Source organism: Idiotropiscis lumnitzeri, chromosome 2, assembly GCF_059441095.1.
Source record: "Idiotropiscis lumnitzeri isolate Australia: NSW breed Sydney's pygmy pipehorse chromosome 2, RoL_Ilum_1.0, whole genome shotgun sequence".
Classification (NCBI taxonomy): domain Eukaryota; kingdom Metazoa; phylum Chordata; class Actinopteri; order Syngnathiformes; family Syngnathidae; genus Idiotropiscis; species Idiotropiscis lumnitzeri.
This window is the reverse complement of record NC_142392.1, coordinates 12149127-12164400: the sequence shown is the minus strand read 5'-3', so window position 1 is coordinate 12164400 and position 15274 is coordinate 12149127. Positions and strand designations below refer to the sequence as shown.

Here is a 15274-nt window from a genome sequence, read left to right as displayed (position 1 = left end):
TACTGCTAAATCTGAAATGTCAACAACCGACACAGGTGAACACTTGGGTGACAATTTTTAATTGGACACACACGTGGAATGATGTAGTCTATAAATTGGGGAATTATCAGCATCAATATCAAGAGTGGCCTGTGAAACCTCCAGTAACCCGTAAAGTGAAAAGACAGACAGGACAAGGTTACTGGGACCAATTTGAAAAAGGATTTCAGCCATGGATAGTTAAGTGGGCATATAATAACTCGTTACGGTTTACAGTGGCTCCAAACACAACCACCCAAATTAGTGTGCCAATAAAAGCATTGAGAGGGTTCCAAGAAGCATGGTACTCCTCAGCATGGAGAGCAATGTCTGAAGTAACGGGGGCTATGTTTCCGCGATATTGGTGGTATTTGACAGGACATGTGACAAAATTCGGGTGGGATGCATTAATAACAACACAGGTAGGTGACTACTGGAGTCCCCCTCGAAGTGAGATAAGTAAGTACTAGAGACATAAAGTGACTATGGGCAAGGAGGGGGAAGTGTTGAAATTAAAGGTGGCAATGGGGAATACATCTATTGCATACCCACAGCAGGAGATAATGATTGTAAATACGTCATGCTGGGGATTCTTGTTATGGGCATACTCAGCAGGAAAGGATCCGTATTTTCCTATCATAATTTGTGAAGATACTACTATGAAAAGAGGAGATGCACCGTTAATGAGTAAGTATACTGTTACAGGGGGAGCGACTGCAAAGACTATGGTGACGATAGATGACTGGTTTATGATCCACACAGGTATTTCGATGGTCACTAATAATTGGCTCCTGATGGCTGAGCAGGCAGCGAATAATACTTACGAGAACTGTCTGGTGTGCCTAGGTGCAAGACCAGTTCTGAAAATTGTGGCAGCAACTGCCATATCGAAAACTTGCCTCATGGGTTTCCTGTATAATAAGACTCTTCAAGGAGAGTGCAGCCAATTGGACTTGACTTTTCCACTGACAGGAACGGAAAAGAAAAAGCCTATTTTTGATACCCAAGTTGCAAAACAAAATTTCACCTGTCTAAAGTTAAATGGGACTGGCTCTGGGATTGGAAATATACGGGAGTCATGGTGTAGTGAAAATGTGTCTGTGCCAGCAGGAATCCCTCTCGCGCGTGCTGATGTTTGGCTGTGGTGTGGAGCGAAAGTACTGTACGATAGACTGCCCACCAATGCCTCAGGTAAGTGCGCACTGGTAACGCTGATCATGCCAGTTAGTGTGACAGCCTTAGATCTGGCCAGAATGGAGTGGGAAGGTGTTGGAAAATGGGGGAGAATCCCCTTCCTTAACAGGAAGAGAAGGGACATGCAAGAATGGTTGAATGCAGGGGATCCCACATATATAGATGCAATTGGAGTCCCAAGAGGGGTCCCTGACGAGTATAAATTGGTGGATCAAGTTGCGGCAGGATGGGAGAGCCTTTTCCTGTTTGTTACAGTAAACAAAAATGTGGATCGGATTAATTATGTCCACTATAATGTCCAACGATTGGCGAATTTTACCACCTCAGCACTCCAGGCAGTGCATGAGCAATTGGCTGCCACGTCACTTATGGCATTCCAGAACAGAATAAGCTTAGATATGGTGTTGGCCGAAAGAGGAGGAGTGTGTGGTATTTTTGGGGATCAGTGTTGTACTCTGATTCCCAACAATACATCTCCTGACGGTCGCCTTACCAAGGCATTGGAGGGCCTGCGCACGCTAAGTAACAAAATGAAGGAGCACTCAGGTGTGGACACCAGTTGGTATTCTGACTGGTTAAACATCTTTGGTAAATATAAAAGCCTGATTGCATCAGTACTGATTTCTATCGCAGTGTTTGCCGCTATTATGGTGTTATGCGGATGTTGCTGTATTCCATGTATCAGATCATTGACTGTTAAGACAATAGAACGCACGTTGGGGCCACCCCCTCCGGGTGGTCAGTACATGATGATCCCTCAAAAGGACCCCCAGGAGGCGGGGGTAGCCGTGGCCCTCCGGGAGTCCAGGATGTGAGTATGGAAAGATGGCCTCAGGGACCTGAGGCCATAAGGAGGGAATGACATTTTCTACTAATTTTCTACTGGAATGAACTTTTCTACTAATTTTCTATTGGAATGACATTTTTGTACTAATCTTCACTAATTTTCTACTGGAATGAAATTTTCTACTGATTTTTATTCTCTTACTAATTGTTTGATGTGTTTTAGTTTTATGGCAAGTGATGTCGAGCTCGTGTGCAGCAATGAAATAAGGTGTTTAAGTAATGACCTCAGGTGTCTGAGGTCATGAGAGGGAATAAAGGAATGTAGGAGTTGGAGCGTGGCGTAGTTCATGGTATGTCGCGACATCCTGTATGTGGGGGTGTGAAACTGTATGTGGGGGTGTGACTGGTGGAGCGCAACAGAATGGGGGTTGCAAGAGCGTGCACGAGTGGAATGTTTCAGGACAAAGGGTGATAGCAGCAAGGAGGGAGCGAGACGAGATGAAGGAGCAGCCATCGAAAGATCACAACCAGGAGGAGCCACCACGGGATTCGGCGGGAGGAGAAAGACCAATGAGAGCAAGCTAAAGTTAACTGCAACATCACATAGCCAATAGAATCATGCCAGAAGGCCTTTGTCTCTGTTACATTTACATATTGTACAGTATGAATGACTACTGGAAAAACTAAAAGTTCTGTTCTGTTGGTGGCACGAGAGGTGTAGACTTGTATTGAGAGGGATCCGAGATCTAGTTGCATATGTAGTAAATCTGTGATTGGGAATAAATCCATTCGTGCGTGAAAATGCCGGCTTCCTGATACCTTTCTATTGCAGAACGAGCGCGCATATTGTTGGATGAGTGTGAGTTGGGTAAGGGCGCGAATTGGAGTCAGATTACTAATTTGAGGTTGCATTGGTTTAAAATTAAATTCTAACATTGATTTAAAGATAAATTCCAACAACACTAAAACAGAAGATAGCACGGCTAGCGTGGCTAGCTGTTTTTAAAAAGGCAACAGGAGCAAAACTGAGTTTGGTTGTATTTTATTTAACAATTTACTCACATTAATATTGATCAGTCATCCACAAATCCTTCAAAATCAGATTCTTCCGTATCAGATACAAACAGTTGGGCAAGTTCTCCCACAAACACGCCAGGTTCCCTCTCGTCATTGTCCAATTCTGTGTCGCTGCTGAGCGGCTCCTCGGATGTAATGCCGGCTTTCGCGAAAGCTCTTACAATAGAGCTAGCAGACACGTTCGTCCAAGCAGCTACAATCCACTCGCAAATTGTGGCATAACTTGCTCTTCGCTGTCTCCCAGCCTTTGTGAAGCTGTGTTCGCCCTCCGCCATCCATCGCTCCCACGCAGCACGCAACTTCACTTTGAACGCCCTGTTTATACTAATGTCGAGTGGTTGGAGTTCCTTTGTCAAGCCTCCCGGGATGATGGCAAGCTCTGAGTTCATATGCGTGACTTGGTTTTTCACAGCGGCTGTCAGATGGGCACGCATGGAGTCACAGACCAACAGCGACGGTGACGCATGGAAAAAACCAACGGATCTCTTTACGTACACCTCACTCAGCCACTCTCTCATTTTGTCCTCGTCCATCCAGCCCTTTTGATTGGCCTTGATGATAACGCAGGCAGGAAACTTCTCTTTAGGCAGCGTCTTCCGCTTAAAAATCGCCATAGGTGGCAATTTTTGTCCGTTAGCATGGCAAGCTAGCACAACAGTAAAAGCCGACTTCTCGTGTCCCGTTGTGCGGATTGCTACCGTGCTGACCCCCTTCTTCTCCACAGTGCGGCTCGCCGGGATGTCGAAAGTTAGCGGCACCTCGTCCATGTTGGTGATGTGGCTGGGCTGGATACGTTTGTCGGTAATCTTTTTGCTACAGTAAGAGCGGAAGGCGACCATCTTCTCCTTGTAATCCTCTGGGAGTTGCTGCGCGACGGTCGTCTTTGCCCGGATGGATAGATGGCGCCGTTTCATAAAACGAAAATACCAAGACGCCCCTCCTTGGAAATGTTCGATGTTCAATTCGCCAGCAAGCGTTACTGCCTTCTGTCGAATGGTGATGGTAGATACGCTTCTCCCAGCTGTTCTGTGAGCAGCAATCCATTGCTCGAGCTGGTCTTCCAACACGGGCCACCTTGCCTTGCTTCCACGAAAACTCAGTGTAGTTTTCTTGACTTGGCGGAGTCTGTCTTCCTGCTTCCTCGTCTTGCGAACCATGGATTCGTTGATTTTTAATTCCCTCGCAGCTGCTCGATTCCCATGAACATTTGCGTAGCTGATAGCTTGTAGCTTGAACTGTGCTTCGTAAGAGTGTCTCTTCATTGATGCCATTTTTGCTGATTAATTGCCTGAGCAACGTGTTGCACCTGGTATACATAGAGGCATCGGGGCTGCTTTGCACTGGGGGGGTGCCTTTGCATTGTCATTCACGCCCATCTCCCCTCTCATATCCGCCTGTTGTCGTTCACGCCCATCGTTCCCTTCTCACGCCCCCTGCTGTCGTTAGCCACGCCCGCCTTCTCTCTCTATATAAGCGGTGTGCAGGCAGTAAATGTTCGCAGTCAGCCCAGCAGTGCACTTGGTCCACATAATGGGCGCTCCACCTCAAAAGGCGCCCTGGCTTTCTTGGACGAGTTTCAGGACTTTAAAGTGCGCCTGATGACTATGAAAATAAGGTAATCCAATGTATAAAAAATATAATATAGCATGAAAAAAAATATTTGGTATATTTGACAAAATGATACGTTTTTTCCGAAGTGAGATCCTGCTTAGCAACAAACCCCAAACGCTTGATAGAGCTCAATCTAGAAAGTGGTTTTAGCAAGTCAGAAATTTATTCAGAAAGTGAAATATTAAATGTATATGAGGGGATATTTGAAGAGTTTGAGTTATGTTCAATGAACCATACATATACGAGCCAGCCAAACACAGCGAAAAAACCAGCACTGATTCCAGTCGCCATCAAGTTGCCAACTCCTGACATTCCAAAACCTTTGAGAGAAACTGAGACTATTTGCATTTCTCTTTCTGGTTCTTTTTATAGTTCAACTTCTAGTTCTGTTTTTCACCTTTTCACAGCGTAATGAAGGCCAGTTGAGCAAGTGGAACAAGTGATTTTATTGATGATTGTGAAAGGCACCGATTTCATAAGCACCGTTTCTTCTCACACCTTTTCCATTAAGTACGATTAAAAAGAAAACTGAAAAGCATAATGTTAACAAATGTTGTTCCAGGCAAAGGCAATTAATTTCATTTACATGTTTGATGTAAACACACAAAAAACTCATCATCACTCAGACACAATGGTTCTTCTGACACTGATCACATTGGCTTAATGTCAATAAAAAAGCTTTGCAAAATTCAATATAACATATTTGATTCAAAATCACATTTACATCTTACCACAAAGAGTCAGTTCCTTCAGTTTTTTGTTGTCTTTTTTTAAGCTTCAAGGATCGCTGCAATTCTCACCAGCACAATTGTGACTCTCAGCACCATTTTTAGAAAATAATTTTTTAGCACAAACCCTGCAACTGAATGGCTTGTCTCCAGTGTGTGTTCTTGTGTGGCTCGTTAAATACGACTTACGATAGAAACTCTTTCCACAAACTGAGCAGGAAAAGGGTTTTTCGCCACCGTGCGTTCTTGCGTGCCTTGTTAAAGTTGATTTTTGAGTGAAACCTTTCCTACAAACTGAGCAGGAAAAAGGTTTTTCTCCACTATGGGTTCTTGCGTGTTCTGTTAAATGTGCCTTTTGAGAGAAGCATTTTCCACAAACTGAGCAAGAAAAAGGTTTTTCTCCACTGTGCGTTCTTGTGTGGATTGTTATCTCAAACTTTCGAGAGAAGCTTTTGCCACAAACTGAGCAAGAAAAAGGTTTTTCTCCAGTGTGCGTTCTTGTGTGCCTTACTAAATGAGACTTTCGAGAGAAGCATTTGCCACAAACTGAGCATGAAAAGGGTTTTTCTCCACCGTGTGTTCTTGTGTGCCTTACTAGAGACTTTTGAGTGAAGCATTTACCGCAAATTGAGCAGGAAAGAGGTTTTTCTCCACTGTGTGTTCTTGTGTGGATTGTTACATCAAACTTTCGAGAGAAGCTTTTGCCACAAACTGAGCATGAAAAGGGTTTTTCTCCACTGTGTGTTCTTGTGTGGATTGTTAAATCAAACTTTTGAGAGAAGCTTTTGCCACAAACTGAGCAGGAAAAAGTTTTTTCTCCACTGTGTGTTCTTGTGTGCCGTTTTAAAGACAACTTTGAAGTTGATGATTTCCCACACTGAGAACATACCCAATTGTCAGTGTGACATGCCCTTTCACCTTTGCCATGCCCATCATCATCATTAGTATCATCATCGTCAAGAGCATCTGATAATGTGTCCTCACTATGTGCTTGTGATGGCCCCCAGTGGTCTTCATCACCTTCTGTTGTCACGTGACTACTTGAACTGCTGCTTGTAGGCTCCGCCCCTCTGTTGTCCTCACTCTCATCCTTGTTTTCATCTTCAGTCTTTATAGGGACAACGTTCACTGGTGACTTGTTGATCTCCTCCTCCTCCTCCTCCTCCTCCTCCTTTTTGATGTGAGTCAAGTCTGGCTCCTCTTTCACAAAACGGAGATAGTTTTCACTGACGTCTGCAGGACACAAAAAGACAAATTTGGTTTGGTCAAGTCAAAGGTCAGGCGGCGACTTTGTCTTATATTGTTTCTACCGTGCTACCTTGACTTGTGCCTGCCGCATACGGAGCAATGCGTGCGACCCCGATTTGGACCGGACCATGGGGACATTTCACAAAATTACGTCCTACGATGTAAACCTCCCTTTCCTAGCAGCACAACAGTGATAAAAGAAGCATTTAAAAAGGAAGCACGCTGCGGCTAATGCCCGATTTCATTCCTGACATGGTCACAGATGTTTCCGGAAGCGAGCTGAAGTTAGCACACACAGGCTATTGTGTGCGTCTGATGGAACACCTGTTGTGGGACCCTAACATATTAATGGGGGCCATCGCAACATGTCATTAATAGAATAGAAATCCTTTTCGAGAAATATGTTTACAAGTATTTCTTTTTGCATTTCGAGATAGTTTCATCGTGGGTACTTTTTGCTTCCATTGTAATCTGGATACCAAAAAGAATTAAAGGGGCCCTGGCATCATAGTCACTATTTATTGCATGATTTACGTTTGTTTTGTTTTTTTTTCCCCAAAATGACTTTTAGCCTGCTAGTACGTTCCAACATTCCCCTTTTTACGAAAATTTCTCTTTCTAAATACAATTTAAAACAAAATTACGTTTGAAGAGACAAAATCCCTACACATAAGCATTAAGCAACAACACTTTCACTCTGACTTTCATGTTGACATATTTGAATTATGACTGTATACAGTGAACCCCCGGTTAATGGGGACCGAGACCACCCGCGAAAACTGAAAATCCGCGAAGTAGCGTCGCACCTTCAAAAAAAAAAAAAAACACCGTATATAAATACTTCTATATCTATATATATATAAATATATATATATATATATATATATATATATATATATATATAGGTGCGAAGTAGCAGCACACCTTCAAAAATGCTTAAAAAAAAAAAAAAATATATATATATATATATATACACACTGGTAGCGAGAGAGAGAGTGAAATTCATGTTATAACAAAAAAAATTATTATTAAAACTTTTTTTTTTTTTATTCCCCAGCCATTATTTTTGTATTTATTCAATTACTTCTTTTTGTATTTATTTAATTACTTCGACTTTTACCTGCTGGTACGCCGTCCGGTGTGCCCTGTGAATTTTATGATCCTCCAGCAGAGCTGGAGTATTGAACAGGACTCTCCAAACGCAGACCCGGGAAAAAAGGTGGTGATACAAAGATATTTATTATAATCACTATATAGTCAGTGTAATCAGCGCGTTTCGCAGCAGCTGACGGCATGGCGCGAGACGATCGCTGGAGGAACGCCCACACAGCTGAAAAAACAAAAACACGCGGCATGACAGGCACAGATCATGACAGTGAAATGATAGGTGGCATTCTTCATTTATTTATTTATTCATTCATAACTGACAGCCTCGCTCTCCGCCGGTGCCCGGGCGGAAGGTGCTCCTATTCGGCTTACTGTGACGCGAGCATGCCCTCCTCCTTGGGAGCTTCCATTCGGTTAAACTTAGGGGCCGTTTGGCACCGCCCGTGCCCGGGGAAGGTGCTCATCTACGGCTTAACTGCCACGCACGCCGGCCGGAGCTCTGAGACGGTCCGAACCGCGCGAAACGTCGCCACCAATCGTGTCCGTCGCCACCAATCGTGTCCGGGGGAACCTGCTCTTCTTCGTCCACTCTCCTCTTCGGCGCACGCCGGCCGTCTAACCGCTTCAGCGCCCCCTTGTGCCGCTCGGCGAAACTACAATGCCCCCGAATATTTTTTAGACCCGCGAAGCACTGAACCCGCAAAAGGTGAACCGCGAAGTAGCGGGGTTTCACTGTATATTAAATTAAAAATATTATAAGAGTTCCCTGAATTATTTTGGAACTGCAATGATGCTTAACTGCCACAGGGTGTCAGTAATGAGTAACAAAGTAACACAAGACCTCCCACTGATACATCATCATTGTCATTTGGATAAATTACCAGGAACTTTGAGTTGTGGGGGAGTGGCAAACCACCTGAGCCACAGGAACTTTATTACCAGGGACTAAATGTTCCTGTGCTTGTTGGTAGAAAAGGGGGTTGTGACGTTCTCCCTTTTTAAGCCGATAGTAAGCCAAAGATGCAGACGCATTCCTTGCAGCATGCGCTTGTTCACCGATGAGATCCGTGCAACCCTGGATGGATGCATTCAATGTATTTTAAATGATTGGATGGGGAGAAACTACGCACACGTGCACAAAACAGTGCAGGGCCACCCGAGGTTCTTTGACTCTCACCCGACCAAGACAGTACAAAGTTAATAAATAAAAAAGACAGATACGTATTTCATTTTTAAAAAGAAAAACTTAATATTTTGTGTTTTATCCACTAAAATTGATCAACCGCCATTGACGTTTTCGCGGCAGTGTGCACATTTTTAGAGTCCGGCGGAATTCCTTCTGTAAGGAATTGCTTGAACAAAATATAAAAACCAGAAAATGTTATTTTGTTATTTTAAATGTAAATTTTATACTGGGGAAAAACATGGAGTTCACCCCCCACTATTGGTTATTCTTTGGCATATATTTTCTGCACTGATTACATTTGACATGAACAATCGCTCAGCAGACCTGCAAGTAAAAGGCAATATTTAAAAATAAAACGGCAATAACCTTGAACACATTTCCCCAAACAAATTAATGTTGTGATGCATATTCCTAATGAAAGAAAGTCGTTCTATACAAAGCAAATGAGAGTTAGACGTGTACAAACCTGCTTTGAGTGGCACAACACGAGGCTGTTTACTAACTTCACCCAGCAGTTGAAGATGTTGCTCGTTTTCTTCTTTTATTCCACAAAGTTCCTCTTTGTACTTGGGTGTCGTTCTTTCACACATTTTCAAATGATAATTCCAAAAAATCCGCACTTGATCTCTGCTTGGCGATGAGTCATGTGCCTCTTTTCGTTAGCGGCTAGCTAGCTAACAAGCTAGGCTAACTACACCGAAAAGCATCAACACGCGAAGATTGAGGTTATCGGGACACAAAAACTTAATGAATTATGTCGTAGTCCTTTAGAGTAGCACTGGACATCCTTTGAGAAAATTACAGTCAGTTCCACACGAAATCAGAAGAATTTAGCGGGGGGTGTTTTTGTTCCGGTGTGGACGGGTCGATGGATGTGGTCGAGGTCCTTCGGAGGCTGCGCGCTTGCTAATGACGTCATGATTTAAACACGTGTTTTTCAAATATATTTCTTTGCCTCTGTGTTTGTTTTTACACCTGGCTGTTCTCTTTTAATATATATTCTATGTAATATTTTAATTCGGTTGATAAAAAAAATGTAACAAAATAACTAAAATAACACCACAAAAGCGAGTCAGCTCCGACGTCACTTCCCCCCTATGCCCGGAGAAGCCGCTGCTGCAACAGCAGTGGGACGTTTACGTTTCTCCTACCGAATTTACAACAATGCTGTGGTTCAATCGGGCTGCAAGATTGTATGAATATAATGTCGGCATATACTAGCAGTGCTTCTCAATTATTTCACGCCCGCCCCTTCCAAGAAGAAAAAGATTCGCGCCCCCCCCACCGCCAATTTTTTTTCTGTCTTTGTATATTGAGATTAGATTGTCAATAAAATATCCCTTAACTAACCTACATTGATAAGAAATATAATTTCGAGAACTATTATAGAGAGGATCTCGAAGCTCAGTACTCTGTTGTGCAAATATTGATGAGATGACAAATATTTGTCATGTCATGTCATGATCCACACCGCTTATCCTGAACAGGGTCGCGGGAGAGTGCTGGAGCCAATTCCAGCTGACAACGGGCGAAAGGCGCACAACACCCTGAACTGCTCGCCAGCCAGTCTCAGGGCAGACTTAGACACCGTCACTGAGTGGGAACTGAACCCACGTTGCCTGCACACAACTCAGGCGAGTGTACCACTACACCATCAGTGACATGATACATTTTTACGAATACGTTTTTTGTCAAAAACTTTATTAACATTAACAAACAGTTATTAATACGTACATAATATAGAAAAGACAAAAAGAAGAGCTTGGGGGATTTTAACCCATAAGAACCCAGACCCATTTTTCCATAAAGGAAAATTATGTGGGATATACCACGGGCCAAGTGGATCACATTAAACACATTTCTGATGTTTTTTTCAGAATAATACTTTTTCATACCAAAGATCTGTATTGTTACATATATTTAACATTGGGCGTTAGTGGTAAAAAAAATTCTCTATTTGGCAATGAGTAAACATGACAGTTTTTAGTGCTTAGTAACATGAAATGTGCCAATTATTTGCATTTCAACAACACAAATTGTGGCTGTGACTTTAACGATAAGGTTTAAAATAAAATTCTTCAGTTTACACATTTTGTGTCACAAAATTGCCAACTGTATCATAAAAAAATAATGCTGCATATTTGGTTGCATTTGTAACAAGCCACCATGGGTACAGAAAACTGAACAACAAACTCCCCAAAAAAGTTGTGCAAAAAAAAAAAAAAAAGAAGGTTTTTAGCCTACACTAGATGGTAAGACTTGAAACAGTTTCGTTCCTCAGTGAAGCAAAGACGCACATCACATTTCTCACAGAGAGTGGTAGTTGTGTTGACTTTGCAGTGTTTGCAGCGGCCGCGTTTGTCACATTTCACAGGCCAATATGTGCAACTTGGTCAGAGCGAACATCATCTGGAACTCCAAGACGAACCCTTTTGGATGGTGGTGGTGGCTGTGAAGATGTGGGATTGAGTGATGGTCGGCCTCTTTGTATATGCAGAAGAATGAGGCTAGTGGCAACCTCTGCCTGGAAGCTCTTTTGGCCCAGTACATTTTTGACACCAAGTAGTTTACAGTCACCGTGGTAGATCAACCAAGCATTAACCAGACCTAACATAATGGTGTGCCAGAACAAGTAGAGGTACCACCTCCGTGACCTCATGTGATACTTGCACCTTGCAATGCATGCATCAAGAAGATCCACTCCTCCCATGAATGTATTATATTCCTTCACAATGTGAGGCCTCCTGACCTCCAAAAATGTCTTGTCTGCTTTGCTCCAGCGTCGAGCATTATCTTGAGGCTCAACTGCACAATAGGATGAAATTAGGGTTACTGATTTGTTGTCATACCACTTCACAATGACCAACTTTTCGTTTTTTTCCACCCTGGCGTCAACAGACCCTCTGCCTCTCTTGGCAAGACTTTTCTCATCTTCAAGCTGACACCCAGCTAAGCGATTGGCACGCAGAGTTCCCACAAAGTATATATTTCGTTGAAGAAGGTTGAGTACCAGTGGGACTGAAGAAAAAAGATTGTCGGCAAAGACTTTGTAGTTGTGGTCTGATGGGAGAGTTTCACAAAGCTTGACCACAACATCACCTCCCATGCCAAGTAAAGATTTTTTCCCAGTGCCACCTTCGTACACGACAAAATCACAGAGGATTCCTGAAGAACAACAGCGACTCCAAATTCTCAGTCCCCAAGGGTGGGACTTACCCTTTACCCTTTACATACTGTCTTGTGGGACTGTGTCCCTCTGAAGGACCCCATTTGCTCATCAATAGACTTGTGCTCTTCCGGGGTGATATCCAGACATTGTTTGCGAAACATATCCAACCATGGCCGAATCTTCCAACACTTATCTTCTGCTCTTCTGTTTGATGAATTGGTGTTGTCAGTGAAATGTAGATTTGACCGTAGGTTTAGAAAACGATTACGTGACAAAGTCACTGTCATCTCCCAGGATGATCTGGAGTGCATTTTGAAGAGAGTATTTCTTGTTCTTTTGCATTCTAAAAATGTATTAAAAATAAGAAAGTACAGAATACACAATAATTAGATATTTCTTTTTATGAGATAATCATAGGATAGTAAAACTTTGTTAGCATTACGTTGAAGTTCCAAAAAGTGTTTTTCTTTCGCATTATTTTGTGTTTCTAATTGTTCAGTATACTTTTAATTCACAAGCAGAACATACTTCAGCTGAATATCGCAGATACCGCTGAATAAATTGGGTGGATTATGACAATTTTTGTTATTGTGACACATATGTCACGTCGAGCTTTTCAATCGTATTTTAAGGCTGAAAGCCCGATGTGACATATATGTCACAGCAATATTTCGATCCCTGGTTTGATATTAGTTTCTTCAAACACTATGGTGAGACCATGTTATCAGCACTATAGGACATGTTATCAAAGTATTGGAACTGTCAAATGAGTTTGACATTACCTGTAGTATCACATAACAGTTCTTTGAAGTTGGCTGGTTCTTTGAAATTAACACATCAGCAGTTCCAGCAAATTGGAGAGGTCACTTCCTGTCAGAGTCACATGACTATCACATGGTCTTTATTCCAGGATGTTGCATATATGCCGCGTAGGGTTTTGAAGGGTTAAAGTCAGGCAAAAAGTTTTAAAACAAAGAAACAGGGGAGTTCAAAGTGTTTGTTACACTGGTGTCACCGTGGGTTCTTAAACAAAAATTCTACAGGAATAACCTAAAGCAACAGCTTTAGTATTGTTGGAGTTGAGTCACCGTGGAAATGAGAAGTAGTTAGTAAATCAACTTTTAAAAGCCAAACTTACGCCAATGCGTGTTCGGTTTTTGTACTCAAGAAGAAAAGGATCAAATAAAGACTCAACAACTGATTCGAGTTCCGATATTTAGTTTCTCCAATTTCTGCTGTTCAGGAAATAGTACAAAGACAGATATCTGGGCGGCTTTTTCTTAATCTCACGAGAAAACTGCACTCGGGCGAGCACAGTCGAAAAATGTCGCGCTGATCTCAGCCCAGCTTCAGTTTTTATAGCAGTTTTTATGTCAAGGGTCATGTAGGTTGAATTGGTTGAATCGGTCGTCCTCGCTCCCTCCCACGGCACGGGTCCACGTCCAAGGGAAGGTTCTCCCCAGGTTAGTCATCGTCTGGATAGTTGATTCCCGTCTGGTCCCCAAGACTGGCATGCCAAGGCTGGCCTTCTCCGGCGGGCAGTCTCTCCGTCTCTCTCCCCGCTGGCATTCCTCTGGAATCTTGTCGGTGTGCATGTGTGCATGTGTATGTGCGTGTGCTCCAATCTCCAATTGTTCCGTCTTTCGGAATGTGTTTTTTTATAGCTTCTGTGTGAGTCCTCCAGTGCCCAATTTGGCATGTTTGCATCTTCTACAGCCAATGTGGAGAATGTGCTTCGTCGTCTTTGTCCATGAAGTGCTGTCAGTGTGAGTGCAGGTCATGGAAATGCTATGTGTGCAAATTTGTTCTCACTACCCAAAATTTCAATAAAGTTCACACATTTAAACTAAGTACTATAAATTTAGCATTTGAGAAAAATATAATGAATCAGAAAACATCAGGACTACAATCCCAGTTATTCTTGTGACCCGTGCTTCTAGTTCCATTTGATTAATGCTTTTTGTTTCATCAATGTTTAACATATTCCGTAAATATGAACCTGCTAAATTAAACAATTGACCTTCTGTCCTGTCAGTGTTTAAAATAATGCCAGCAATCATAATACAATCCTTCATTTACCATTGCAGTCGTCTTATCATTGCAGTACTTTTTTATCATTGTAGCATTTTATTAATTTCCCCTCTGGAACATGGACAGACATTCGGAGAGTTTACCTTACACTTGTATATGTTGTGGGATGTAAGTGTGTACATACACATGGGGATTTGTGTATTTACGTATATACTGTGTATATTCGCATAGGTTTGCTTTTTCTGAATGTCTGCTGCTAATGTCACGGCTACATTGCACCACCGCCTCTGTGTGATCTATTTCTTTGCTGCTGTAACACTGCCAATTTCCCCATTGTGGGAATATGAAAGGACATCCTTATCTTTATCTTTAAAAACCTTGTGTTGGTGCTTGTTAAATAATTTTCCATAAGATTAAGATTGAACAAAATGGTGAAACAAAAATTTAAAAAGTAAATTCTGTAACAATTAAACATTGAATACTTAATTATTCCTAAAACAGTTCAATGAATCTTGAAATTAATAGTGAATTATTGTAGTTTAATGAATACTAATACAAATAATGAAATATTAAAGTACTTAAATAAATATCGAAATCATTTTCGAACACAATAACAGTAAAGTAATAAAAGAGTGACATATTTTAATTTAAAATTCGCAACCACATCACAACCTGGTTAAAAACCCTGTAAAAAGGAAAAGGTGCAAATATGTTGACATAAAGTATCACTTTATCATGTCAACTGATATTAATAGGGAAATACATTTGGAATACTATCCAACCAACAACATGGTGTCAGATGTATAAACAAAACCAGCAACAAAAGTAAAATTCAATACATCTCTCAAGTTCATTTTGGGAACTAAAATGTTTGTTCATGTGCATACGGTTCAAATCGTACGTTTTTCCAATGTTTAGAAGAAGATAACAATGATTTGCATCGCAAATGGTGACATCTGTCGGTGAGCTGGTGGCAGTGCTCCACAAAGCCAGCAGCCAATCATATCACAGGGGGGTGTGTCCTGTTCTTCCGCTTTCGTGCGAACAGACTGCGGTTTTCTCGAAGGAAAAAAACGACGCCATCTTTCATTCGTCTCGTCGAACAAAGAGAAGCACAGG

The 15274-nt window shown here is 42.1% G+C and overlaps 1 protein-coding gene across 1 annotated transcript; it reads right to left on the bottom strand.

The window, feature by feature from the left end:
- Positions 1-860: 860 nt before the first annotated feature.
- Positions 861-10752, bottom strand: LOC148341712 (uncharacterized). Its single transcript, XM_088283614.1, has 4 exons — positions 10733-10752; positions 5542-6244; positions 3783-3956; positions 861-983 (listed from the first exon to the last, which is right to left on the bottom strand). Exons 1-4 carry the CDS (start codon positions 10750-10752, stop codon positions 861-863), a joined length of 1020 nt encoding a protein of 339 aa, XP_088139740.1.
- Positions 10753-15274: the final 4522 nt, after the last annotated feature.

Bases quoted from the DNA above. Each gene is read 5' to 3' on its own strand.
- LOC148341712 (XM_088283614.1), bottom strand. From the start codon at position 10,752: ATGGGTCTGGGTTCTTATGG. The intron at 6,245-10,732 runs GTTAAAATCCCC...ACGGCACACAAG, and splicing joins ATGGGTCTGGGTTCTTATGG to AACACACAGTGGAGAAAAAA. The intron at 984-3,782 runs GTCAGCACGGTA...CGTTCCTGTCAG, and splicing joins GCACTGTGGAGAAGAAGGGG to TGGAAAAGTCAAGTCCAATT.